The 13,152-nt window shown below is 38.8% G+C and overlaps 1 protein-coding gene across 1 annotated transcript; it reads left to right on the top strand.

Annotated features, from left to right (window-relative positions):
* The first annotated feature begins 5,757 nt into the window (after positions 1–5,757).
* LOC143633313 (uncharacterized) lies at positions 5,758–7,611 on the top strand. The gene is made up of 3 exons (XM_077101635.1): positions 5,758–6,505; positions 6,580–6,715; positions 6,810–7,611. The coding sequence occupies exons 1-3, from the start codon at positions 5,758–5,760 to the stop codon at positions 7,609–7,611; spliced, it is 1,686 nt and encodes a 561-aa protein (XP_076957750.1).
* Positions 7,612–13,152: the final 5,541 nt, after the last annotated feature.

Raw genomic sequence — 13,152 nt, 5'->3', positions numbered from 1 at the left:
CTGATTGAACCGAACTGTATGTGTGTTGATTGATTGGAATGAGGATGGGAGATGTGGTCAAGGTGATGGATTCAGAAGATGGGAGAGTGGGGGTCACGCGCTTTGGGGTGAGAGTGGGAAGCTGACGTGGAGATGGGATCGGGGTTCAGGGATAGAATTGTCTTTTTCTGTTTGTTCTTCGCATTTGTCTGTTTCCTTGGTTCCTTTTGGTTTAATTTTATATGGATTTTTAATTTTCATTAATAATTAATAATAGAAAAAATTGCCAAAACTAGTTATTTATTTTTGCACGCTTTTTTAATGGTCGTAATTTGACAAACTTACTGACAAAAAAAACATCATTTACTCTTAAAAACTCTATCACGGTATATTCTTTGGCCCTAACCCAATTATCTTTTCTCGTTAAATCCGGTCATGTGCAATGCACATGAGGTAGTATTGTAATTTTACATATTTATTTAAAAATTGAAAATATAAAATAAAATATATTTAAATGTAAAGAAAGGATTAAATAAGAAGTTTGGTTTTCCTAAGAAGGCTAGGAAGGAGGGTATTTTAGCCTACTGCCTTAATATTGAAACCCACCTAATTTAATTTCAAAAACACACTTAATTAAAACTCACTTAAATTTTCACTCATCTCCTACAAGTACCACCGCCACACACCGCCACCACCTTGCCGGAAAAGTCTTTGGAAATTTTGCCGGAAAATAAAACACTATGAAAAACATAATGAAAAAGACACAATGTAAAAAACACAATGGAAAAAACACTATGAAAATAAAAACACAATGACAAAAACACAATTAAATAACACAATGTAAAAAACACAATGCAAAAAACACTATGAAAAAATAAAACACACTTGTATAACACAATTTTGTAAAACACAATTATGATAAAACACACCTTGTAAAAACCCACGAATTTTTTTTATTTTTATAAAGCAATATGGTACTCATATAAAAGATTAAAAAACACTCGTTTTTATGGTGATATTGTTTTGAAAAAAAAATGTCGTATAAAAAAGTTATGGACGTTTTAAAATGATGAGGGAATTTGATATGTGCCTTGCATGTGGAGAGAGAAAGTCAACAAATGTGTTATCCCTATGATGTCTTTACCCTTGTTTTACACTTGATGATATCTTTAATCTAATCTCAACCATTCAATTCTCAAATGAATGGACAAGATTATTTCCTATCCTTCATAGGAAAACTAATCTTCTTATTATAACTCAACCCTTTAAATGTAAATAAAGAAAATATATTTAAAAGTAAATAATCTCTCTCTCTCACACACACAGCCACCATTACTAGTCACCGCCGACCATTAAATTCGGTCATCCGCCACCCACAGCCACCATTACCAATCACCGCCGGCCGTCTCCACCCACAACCACCATTACTAGTCACCGCCGGCTGCCTCCACATGTAACTCCCACACATTAAAAACCCTAAATCCACAATACTCTTCAATCTTCATAATTACAAAATCAAAAACCCTAGCTTTAGCCCTAATCCATCTCCACCATCTCTGTTTGGCGATGATCACCACCACATCACCAGTAACCATTACCACCATCGCCGACAACCATTATCACCATCGCCGGTGACCACCACCGGAGTGTCGCACCATCAATCCACCATATACCTTAAAATCCACAAACCACCACCATTCTACAACACCCTTCTGTCGGCAAACCCCAGACATGGTCGGAATCACCTAATCCAACAAGAACCCTAATGTTGATTCCCCAATTACTCAACGATTTGCCTCTGTCAGCTTAAACTGACAGGGGCTTTTTATTCCTTAGATGATTGCGACCTAAAACACACAGCCACCATTACTAGTGATTGTCTTGACAGGGTTTCGGAGTTAAGGTGAGTTCCAAATTCGGTCAATTGAGTTCTGGTTTTATAAAACATGGTTAATCCTACCCCTAACGAGTCGAATGTGAGTCCAACTAAAACCAATTTGATTGTGTTGTGGTGGACTGCTGGGGTTTTGTTGAGGAAAAAGAGTGCGGCGAGTGAGGGAGGTTTGGGCCGAGGTTTTTTCAACAACGGTGGCCTGTGGTGGTGGATTTGAATGATGGTGGTAGTGGTGGTGGTGGTGGTGAGCTTGAACTGGACGGGATGATGATAGTGTTGATGTGGTGGTGAGCCTGATCGTTCCGGGTTGAAACTGGTTCGGTTTGTTTAGTCAATAAAAGTTAAAATCAGTTTATTATCGATTTTGGTTCGGGTTAAAACTGGTTTCTTAACAAGATTATGATTGGTTTTGGCAAGGCCGTCTCCGAGAATCATTAAAATTATTTCTGTCGAAAGCAAAAAAAATGTCTTATATGAGTAGAGATTGGGTTTCAACAACGCTAAGTATAGATTTTTATTCAAAATAATATATATATTTAATAGTTAAAAAATCGAACCTATCGAGGTGTCAGGCCGGGTTCCGTAGACCACCCGACCCTGCTTCATAACCGGGTCTGGGTTTCTGTTAGGATTTGACTGGATATTACCCGATTTTGGTCGGTTTTCGTTCAATTAACCAGTTAGAAACCGGTTTTGGTATAGAAATTACAAAGTCGTTCCAAACGGGTTAGTTTCTACATAATTAGTTTCAAACTAGTTCAGTTTCGGCTTGATTTATGATTTGGTTTGGTTAACCGGTTTATTTGCCCACCTCAAGAATCGGAACTCGAAACTGACCTGAATCTTGGAACCGGTTAATTACCCGACTTGGTTTCTAAAAAACATAGGGTACAAATGGGATATGCGTTTTCAAAGTCAGAAATTGGTTAGAGCCAGTTAAACGAGCATATGGTTAATATGGTTAATGTTAATAATATTAAGTTTTAGTAGGTTATTATTTTTTGTTTATTGTTTAATAACCTAACCGGTTACATAGGTCAGGTGTTTTTCACTTAAAAACTGGTTAGGAACTAAAACCGACTATTGAGATTAATCTTTTTTGACTGTTTGACCAAAATGGTTTGGTTAAGAGCATTCACGTCCAATCACCTATCTTCAAATCTAAAATTACACTAAAAATCCTACATTTTCACTCTCCTTTCAATTAAATAATACATTTTATACCATTATTATTACATTTTCTCTTTCCTTCGTTCACAACCACTTTTAAAATATATTAAAAAGTTATATGGCATGAACAATAACTATTCAAATATACAGTAAAATCACTGCATTTCTCTCTTCTCTACTCACAACACCCTAAACCACTCCATGCATTAGAAAAACTCCACTCATATATTTTGATGGATCAAATGTGAATGCTCTAACAAGTGGTAGCACACCAACACATAAATAGGTCAACATGTATTAATGTATCAAATACTAGCTGAAAATCTTTGTATTATTAAGGTTGGATAAAAAATATTAAATTAAATATAAATAATTATCAATAAGACTTTTGTAATGAAAAAACTTAAGTAGAAATTTAGATGATAATAATAGAAATTTATATGTTTTAGAAATTTTTAATTTGTTTATGTGATTGACAAGTTTATCCTTATAATAAACTATAAGTTATGAAAAGAAAAGCCACTTATTCTTTGATATAGCAAAATAAAAGAAAGTTAGAAAAAGATGGGTTTTAATAAATACTAGCATCTAGTACCTGTGCGTAGTGACGAGTTGGTGAAAAGGAAAAAAACCGCAAATGTTTACGGTTTTAATAAATACTAGCATCTAGAATGGGAAGGGGAAGACATTCCTTGTGGTCGTATTGCTTGTTTACGTATGACGGGTCTTCTGTTTCAACTTCGCGAGAACTCGCTTTATGACAAGATTGGTGGGGAGTATGGGAGAGTGGTGTGGCGATCAGATTTCTCATGGGAAAAGTTGGACAACTTAGAAGGTGTGGTTTATGTAGTAAATAAAGTTGGTTCCCGTATAGAAGAGGTCGTTCGAGTGGTATGGAAAGAGAAGGCCCATCGGGTTTCGGTTACAGAAGATATTAATCCTTGGCTACCGGTAATCGAAGGTCCAAAAGGGGTAAATCATCCATTAAGGATGGAGGAGGAGGAGGAGGAGGTTAATGATGCTACGCAAGTCGACGATTTAGAAGATGGCGAATTTCGGGTCAATGAAGACAAAGTTGTGAAGTGCCCGGAAAACCAGAATGATGGCCGATGGAGATAGATCCGAATTTTACGGCTACCGGATAAGGTGTACGATCAAATAATTCGGCACTCGAGAAGGCTGGTAACGACTTTGAGACGGAGGAAGTGACTGTTGCAAACTTTTCTCGGGAAGAGCTTTTGCATGGGAATGGAATTGAAACATGCATGGAGTCTCAGCAAGAAATTGATTTTTGTGGACCCCTTACTCCAATTAGATTTCAAATTAATCAGGGGGATAATGAAATGAGTGGGTCAGTTGTATCTTTGGGTCTGAAAAAGGTTACTCAATCAATCAATCATACCCAGTAAAATTCCACCGACAGCAGAGCTATAGGTAGGGTCTGGGGAGGGTGGGATGTAGGCACACCGTACCTCTATCCAAAGGAATAAAGAGGTGGCTTTCAGAGAGACCCTCGGCTCTAAGAACATGTGTATGAAGCAAAAAAAAGGAAATCAAAGTTTAACAGTTATATAAAAAACTACTACTAATTATAATAATATTAATAATAAGGTCACAGTTTAACCGCAATATAAAAGCTAATAATAATAATAATAAAATATGTAAGGGAAATACCATTATGGTATGTGACCTAAATAAGTTAAGTCTAAGCCCTAAGGTATTCAATTCTCTCTAAAAATCCTTAACTTTAATTCTACTTCTCCACGAATTCCTATCCTCAACCATGTCCTCGGAGAGGTTTAGGTCTATCAAATCATGCCTAATCCTCTCATCCCAAGTCAATTTCGGTCGTCCTCTACCCCTCCTCCCCTCTACATTAACTCTTTCAAGGAAACTCTAAACAAGGTAACTCTTTCTAGGAAAAGGCCTAGGAGAATTAGAACTCCAGGGTCCACAAGCCCCACGATGGACCTGGGTTCTGATTTTGAAAGGGTGAGCCCGTCTGCAGTTTGCCTCTTTCCTGAGATAACAGAGACCGACAATTGTGTTGAGCCTGTGACTTCATCAAATATTGGGGGTTTATTTGTTGAAGAACAAAACCTTCAACTTTCTGAGGTGGGTGGAGTTCCGATAGAGGTCGTTGGTATCTTGAATGATGGTGTTGGTAAGATTAATGTGCCTGTGGTAGAAGAGGTTGAGACAGAGACTAGGAAAACTATTCAAGTGGGCAATTTTGTTGGCATAGAATTAGGACAATATTCCGAACTGGTGTGAGATGTAATCTTGGAGGATGGTGGACATAATGTTTGCTAATGAATATTATGTCTATAAACACCAGGGGGTTAAACGAGTCCAAGAAAACAGAGTGGATTCTAGGCTTGACGACGTGCCTTGGGGCGCACTTCGTTGCGATTCAAGAAACAAAATTGGGTGCATCCTCTTTATTCCGGGTAAGTCAGGCATGGGGCAGGACAATTTTTGATTTTGAGATTGTTGAGTCTGTGGGCAGATCTGGAGGATTACTATGTGTTTGAAACCCAACTTTTTTTTCCAAGATTGGTGTCTTTAAACATAGAAGATTTTTGGTGGTATCTGGGATTATCAAGGCTACTAGTGTAAGTTTAAATATTTTTAATGTATATGCTCCGAACGACCCGGGTGAAAGAAAGATTTTATGGAGGGATTTGTTATAAAAAAGGAGGTCGGTTTTAGGTATGTGTGTGCTTACCGGGGACTTTAATGAGGTGCAGGATGCCTCCGAAAGGTTAAACTCAGAATTTTTGGCCTCAAGTGCAGAAGTGTTTAATGCATTTATATCGGAGGCGGAGTTGTGTGAATATCAAATGGGAGGTGGTAATTTTACTTACGTGTCGGACCGGGCTGATAAGTTCAAGAAAATTGATAGGTTCTTGGTATGTAAGGAGTTTATGAGTACATGGCCTCTCGCCTCTCTAAGTGTTTTGGTGAAAGGTTTCTCGGACCACAAGCCACTCTTTCTTAGTATGATCCCGACAAATTTTAGGCATATTCCCTTCCGATTTTTTAATAGTTGGTCGGAAATGCCCGGGTTTACTGAATTTGTGGAGAATCAATCTGGGAGATTTCGGTTTAATGGCCCGGCTAACTTGGCTCTTGCTACTAAGTTGCGTTGGTTAAAGAAAAGAATAAAAAAATGGTTGGAGCTAAAAAGAAGGGAGTTGAACAGGGAGTATGATAACAAAAAAAGGAAGGTGGTTGAATTGGAAATCATTGCTGAACAGCGACCGCTACTACCGCATGAAATGGAGGAAAGGTCAGACTGTCTGATATCTATTAAGGAGGCCGATTATGTGAAACAAAAAGACATTCGACAGAAGTATAGGGTGAGATGGGCAATGGAAGGGGACGAATATTCGAAATTTTTTCATAGTATTTTGAATGCTAATATGGCATATAACAGAATGCACGGTTTAAAGATTCAAGGTAATTGGAACTCGAACCCGGCGGTAATGAAGGGGGAAGTTTCAGTTACTTTTTTGATCGATTTACGGAGCCAGTTGCTATTAGACCGAGTTTTGTGGGCCATGAAATGATGTCGTTGAATGTCGAGGAGGCATCCGGTTTAATAGCTCCATTCACTTTGTTAGAAATAAAAAAACGTGGTTTGGGATTGTGCTGGGGATCGCTCTCAAGGTCCCGACGGTTTTAATTTCAAGTTTATCAAACGATGTTGGACGTGCTTTCAAGCAGATTTCGTGAACATTTTTTATGAATTCTGGTCGGGCAGGCAATTTAGTTTTGGGGTGCTAGCTTCTTTTATTGCTTTAATACCGAAAGTTAAAGATCCATCAAGTTTAGGTGACTTCCGACCAATTAGCTTAATTGGGTGTATAAATAAAATTATTTCGAAAGTGCTTGTGTGTCGGTTAAAAAAAGTGATTGGTAAATTGGTGTCGGTGGAGCAAACGGCTTTTTTGGCAAAGAGAAGTATTTTGTATGGACCGTTAATTTTGAATGAAATCGTGGCGTGGCTTAAAAAGGCAAATAAAAGGGGAATGATATTTAAGGTGGATATCGAAAAGGCTTATGACTCGTTGAATTGGGGTTTTTTGGATTCCGTGCTCGAACAAATGAATTTTCCCGTTAAATGGAGAGGATGGATTTCAGCAATTTTATCGGGTGGTCGGACTTCGGTATTAGTTAATGGTTCTCCTACTCCGGAATTCAAATGTAGTCGGGGTCTCCGACAAGGTGACCCGTTGTCTCCTTTTCTTTTTGTATTGGCAATGCAGGCTTTGACATGCATAATGAAACGGGCCATCTCTGTTGGGTTATTTAAGGGACTTCGGTGTGGTTTGGAGGGTCTGAACCTTACCCACTTCCTTTACGCAGACGATGTCGTGTTTGTTGGCAAGTGGGAGAAGGAGAACGAGTTGAATTTGCGACAAATTTTAAGATTCTTCTTCTTAGTGTCCGGTTTGAAAATTAATCTTGCTAAGAGCTGGATTTATGCAACTCGGGTTGGCGTCTCAGAAAGGTCAGGAATGGCGATCATTTTGGGGTGCAAAACTGGATCGTTTCCTTTCTAGTATCTGGGCTTGCAAGTTGGAGGTAACATAACTTTAGTGGATGGAATCCGGTGGTGGAGCTTTTTAGAAAGAGATTGTCAATTTGGAAAGCAAAAAAATTGTCTATTGGCTGTAGAGTAACGGTTCTAAAGGCGGTGCTCAACGCCCTACCGACCTATTATTTTTCACTATATAAGGCTCCAGAGGGGGTCTTGGAGAAGCTCGATAGACTTCGGCGTGTGTTGAGGAGGCTAAAGTGAATTGGGTGGCTTAGCGCAAGGTAATTGCTCCAGTAAGTAAAGGGGGTCTCGGATTCGGCTCGTTACGTGAAATGAACTTAGCTATGCTATCAAAGTGGTGATGGAGATTTAAAAGTGAAAAAACCGGTTTATGGAGGAATATTGTATGGGCTATCCACCATTCGGAAAGGTCATGGTCGTCTATCCCAGTTAAGGTGTCGTTACCGGGTCCATGGAAACATAGTGTTAAGATAGAACGAGCGGTGGCTGGGCTCGGGGTTGATCTTCGTAATGTCATCCGTTGGGACGTGGAAAATGGGAATAGTACATGGTTTTGGTTGGACCGGTGGTGTAACGACATGGCTTTCTATTTAAAGTATCCTTTTCTATTTATCTTAGAGTCAAATAAATGGTGCAATGTTTCGGACAGATTGGTTATGCACGAGGGGGAGATATGCGGGTTGTGGGTTGGACGAGAGCTCCTCAATTACTGGCTGAAATAAACGAGCTAAGGGTCCTGCTGACTCAGTGTCAAGGGGTCCAGTTACTTGCTGAACAGGACCGGCTCGTTTGGGGGTTAGATGATGGGTCGGACTTCTCGGTAAAAAGCATAAAAGAAAAGTTTGCTGGTGCGTCGGTCGTGGATTGCAGTTTTATCTTTGAATGGAATAACATTGTGCCAAAGAAGGTGGGTATTTTAGCGTGTTGAGCGGATATGGAGCGTATTCCCTCTTTTTTATCCTTGGCTAAGAGGAATATTCCGGTTCCATCAGTCGTATGTCCAAATTGAGAAGACGAGCTGGAAACAACAGAACATATTTTTGTGTCATGTCAATTTGCGCAATCGGTTTGGAGGGTCATTGCTTGTTGGTGTAAGGTCCCACCAATTTATGCCTTTTCGACTCGTGATTTGTTGGAAATTTACAAGTATTCGTCTATGCCTTCCCGAGAAGCTAAGGCATTTCAAGCGGTTTGTCTCACGGTTATTTGGTGCCTTTGGAAGGTGAGAAACTCACTAGTGTTCGAAAGGAAGCCGGCACAATTGACTCATACAATAAGTGAGATTAAAGCGTTAAGCTTTTTATGGGTGAAGAATAGATCCAAGAACACGAACCTGACGTGGGAGAAGTGGTGTAGTTTTAATCTCAGTTCCTAATTGTATCGGGGTGGTGAGGGTAGTTTGTTCCTTTGTGGATTTGGGTGTATTTGGGTGGTTATTCTTGTAGTTTGCTTGCTTCTTGCAAGCTGTGTGTTTTTTATATATTCTATTTTGCTTGCCTTTCAAAAAAAAAATTTACATTACCCATACATCGATTTAAGAGAAAGGATAAAAAAATAAAAGCATCCCAAACCTCTACAACAAAGCAACAATATGTATATGAAAAGTTTAACTTGCATACATCTAAATGATAAATAATATTCTTTCATAATGGATTGATTTAAGCCTTGCAGCTGAATGAGCAATAGTGTAGGTTGTACTCACAGAAGAAATCGCCAACCTCACAGATGATGATCTTCTTTTTAACAAAGGAAATTAGAGCAACCCAAACACTTGCACAATTTTAACAATCAAAAGAAAGCAAATAGTGCAAAGTTAGCAAATTAACAAACCCCTAATTATCCATTGGACAACCATATTTATAATAAAAGACTAATTTATATTTATGACTATTATATTAAAACTAACATGTTAAAGAGCCAAAAACCATCACAGAAGTTACCTCACATAAGTCACCTCCAGTCGCAACAAAGGAAAATTATAGAAAATTAAATACCTGTAAAGTTTGGCAGCCAAAAGAAAACAAACAATTCAATAGCAATTCACATTAAAAGTAAGGTCCTAATTGTATGTAAGAAATGGAATTAGTATAACAACAGTTATCGTACTGATATGTACTGTTTAACAAAAAAAAAATCATGTTAAATTTACAAGTTGAGGCTCGGGTCGGTATCACAAGTGCAATATACATTGTTACGCAAAAAACTAAACATCATCAAAGCCATAAATTGATCTGAAGAGACGACACACGAACATCACCATCATACTTTCGAAATCCCAATCATTGTCAAAGTTTATTACCTTCTAATTATTTAAATCACAACGGTTAAGTCGAACGAATGAAGCGTAGCATCGTTGAAGGTATCAAGGCAAGGTTGGTAAGATATGACAAGAATTGGGTAGAAGAGCTTCTAATCGTCCTTTGGGCTATCCGGATCACGGAGAATACTAGTCACGACAAAACACTCTACAGCCTGATATTCGGCTCAGAAGCTGTCATTCCCGCAGAAATTGGGGTAAACTCAAGAAGGGTGAGAAACATAAATTAAGAAGCCAATGACTCTGAGGTTATGCATAACCTTAACATCCTTGAAGAAGCTTGCGGGCAGACAACCATTAAGAAAACTAGGTATAAAAAAAATCTAGAAGCCTTCTACAACACCAGGGTAAGAAAAGAAGTGTTTAAACCTAGATACCTGGTTCTCAGAAACAATGTGGCTAGCAGACAATCTGACACGGGAAAACTGGGGCCCAAGTGGGAAGGTCCCTATGTCATCCAAGAAGCTCACAGGGGTGGATCCTACAAGCTCAATGACATGGAAGGTAGGAAGGTGCTATGTCACTGGAACGACAAGCACCTCAAGAAATTCTTAGTTTAGGACAATAGTTCAAGGTCTTTGTAATAGTTGTTTTGGTTTATTGATATTGAAAAAATTAACAAATGATGTTACATTTTGAGTAACAAACTTGTTTATTATCCTATCTAAGGGTGATCCCATCCAAAATAGGCTCCATGAGGTCCAGCATAGTTCCTACTCATGTAAAGGGTTGAGCTCCTAGGCCATATCGCTCAACAGGAAACAAGACGTTTTTTTAATCTTACTGTATACAGGGTGAGTCCCTAAAACAATACGACTCCATGGAACACTTAGAAATATATTATATCCATGAAACGAGATCGAGCATCTCTTACCAACTAGCTCCACAAGTACTAAAAAACTTAGAAGCTTATCAAACTGATAAGCTCAAGAAGCTTAGGACTTGTGTAACAATATACCACAAAACAAATTAAGCAAAATCTTGTGGACTGACAAGCGGATAGGATAAACTTTGCATCGGTTCTTAGTTACCAAGCTAAGGAAGGTTGTTTGCAACATCCCTCCTTAACGAAGTTTTAAAGACATTGCAAAAATAGCAAACAAGTATAAAAACCACGTAGATAAGATAGATTAAAAAACCAACATGATAAACAGAAAATGCACCTTGAGAAGGCGCAACATACATCATAAGCATAAGATAGTAATTTTTAATGCCAACAAAGGCTTATAGGCCTAAAACACAAAGAAGCTTCAAACACGAAGCTTAAGATAGTAATTGTCTAACTCAAACAAAGGCTTACAGAACCAAAACAAAGAAGCTTCACATATGAAGCTTAATAAAAATAAAGCACTCATCGGCAGTAGCATCTTCACCATCACCATCAGAAGTTTTAGACGCATCACCAAAAAGGTTCCCACAAAGCATGTCAATATCTCTATCAAAATCATTTTGGGAAGCTTTAGCAGTGGCAAGAGAATGAGTATTCTCAACTTCTCGCGCAGGGGAAGGGGTCCGCTCAGAGTCATCAGCTTAGGATGGAGTAACCTCAACTTCCTCTTCATTCTCATCAACTGCCTGGTCAGCCGGATCTTCACCTTCTACGTTAGTTTCACCCTTTTCATGACCTCCATCGGAGTTAGACTTCCCAGTTATCTTAGTAGCCATCGCTTGGATCACCTGATGTGCTAGCTCTTTCTTGAGACCATCTGGCTCAATAGCTTGAAAAGCCAAGAAAGGAAGGTCGTGACAACGAGCAACAACTTCAAGGTAGGGGAAAATTTTCATTTCCATGGCTCTTAAAGAAGATGCAAAATCAGTGGCGGGATGGGGACGATAACTTGAAAGTCCCTCAAGTGGACGACCAACTCGCCCTGCTTCAAAACCAGTGTACAAGCCATGATGCCAACCATGAGCAATGGCCCTAGTATAAACTTCACCAAGGGCCGAATTAAACTCACTACTATGCAAGGGGTAGGAAACGACATGAGGAATACCATGATCAAACATCAAACGTTTCTCAGAAAAGAGATCATTAACTTAGGCCTAGAGATCAGCAATGGTAATAGAAGTAGCAAGCTTCTCATCAACAAGCTTTTGCTTCTCACGCTCCAGCTTCTCACAATCAGCAACCAACTTTTCTACTCCTCATCAAGTAAGTTTATCTCTTGACTAACCTTTTTACGTTTTTCATCAAGGTCTTTGGTATAAGCTTCTACCTTGTTCCGTTCATCCTTAGCAAAAGCTTTAGTAACAACAAGCTCATGAACCAAGCTATAAGAACATTAGACGGATCGAGATCTGTAACACCCCGCAACCGCAGCGGAAACGTAAACGGGATGCGACAGACACCTCTGATATCAACCACATTGTTTATAAAGAAAACTGAATGCATTAATATACTTCAAAATTACATTATCTCATCTTTCATTACCGTCTAGGTGATACACACATCATACAATACGATTCGTAATTCTATCTGTTATAATGTATCCTAACATCTCGCACACAAATCTTACACACATCAAGCACTTAGCACGTAAGCAATCACTTCATCTAATTCGTACCTGAAAAGCATGTGAGAAAACGGGTCAACTACGAATAGTTTGTGAGTTTCACAATTTTAGTAAACCATGATATATCATTATCAAAATATAATATTATCAATGTAATTATGCTGAGCCCACAAGTGAAACCTCTGTTAACCCAGAACACTTCCAATAACCTCTGGGGACACTGTTAACCCAGAACACTTCCAATAACCTCTGGGGACACTGTTAACCCAGAACACTTCCAATGACATTTGGGGACACTGTTAACCCAGAACACTTCCAATAACCTCTGGGGACACTGTTAACCCAGAACACTTCCAATGACATCTGGGGACACTGTTAACCCAGAACACTGTTGCGGGACCTTACAATATTAACAACTCAGACAATTACCATCTTAGTACATTTCTGTACGATTCCCGTACAATAAACAATATATATAATTTCACGCAAATCCATGCGTTCAGTAAAATCCACGCAAATCCATGCGTTCAGTATGTACTTAAATATTTCAGTAGTAACATGCTTCCGCCCCGGGAAACATTTAAAACAATTCAGAAAAAGGGGTTCGTGAAACTCACCTTAGCACATGCAAGCAGGTAGCAACAATCATTATCAGTTAACACGTCCAATCTGTAATATGATCCCTACGATCGTTACTATACACTCATTATTA

This window comes from Bidens hawaiensis, unplaced genomic scaffold (assembly GCF_021521415.1).
Source record: "Bidens hawaiensis isolate Kalapana, Puna unplaced genomic scaffold, B.hawaiensis_p1.1 tig00006676_1, whole genome shotgun sequence".
Classification (NCBI taxonomy): domain Eukaryota; kingdom Viridiplantae; phylum Streptophyta; class Magnoliopsida; order Asterales; family Asteraceae; genus Bidens; species Bidens hawaiensis.
This window is presented reverse-complemented; position numbering and strand designations above follow the sequence as displayed.

What these genes read in the sequence shown, in the direction of transcription:
- LOC143633313 (XM_077101635.1), top strand. Translation starts at nt 5,758, where the DNA reads ATGTGTGTGCTTACCGGGGACTTTAATGAGGTGCAGGATGCCTCCGAA. An exon ending in GCACGGTTTAAAGATTCAAG is followed by an intron (nt 6,506 to 6,579) that starts GTAATTGGAACT and finishes TTACGGAGCCAG; the next exon opens with TTGCTATTAGACCGAGTTTT. An exon ending in TGCTGGGGATCGCTCTCAAG is followed by an intron (nt 6,716 to 6,809) that starts GTCCCGACGGTT and finishes CTGGTCGGGCAG; the next exon opens with GCAATTTAGTTTTGGGGTGC.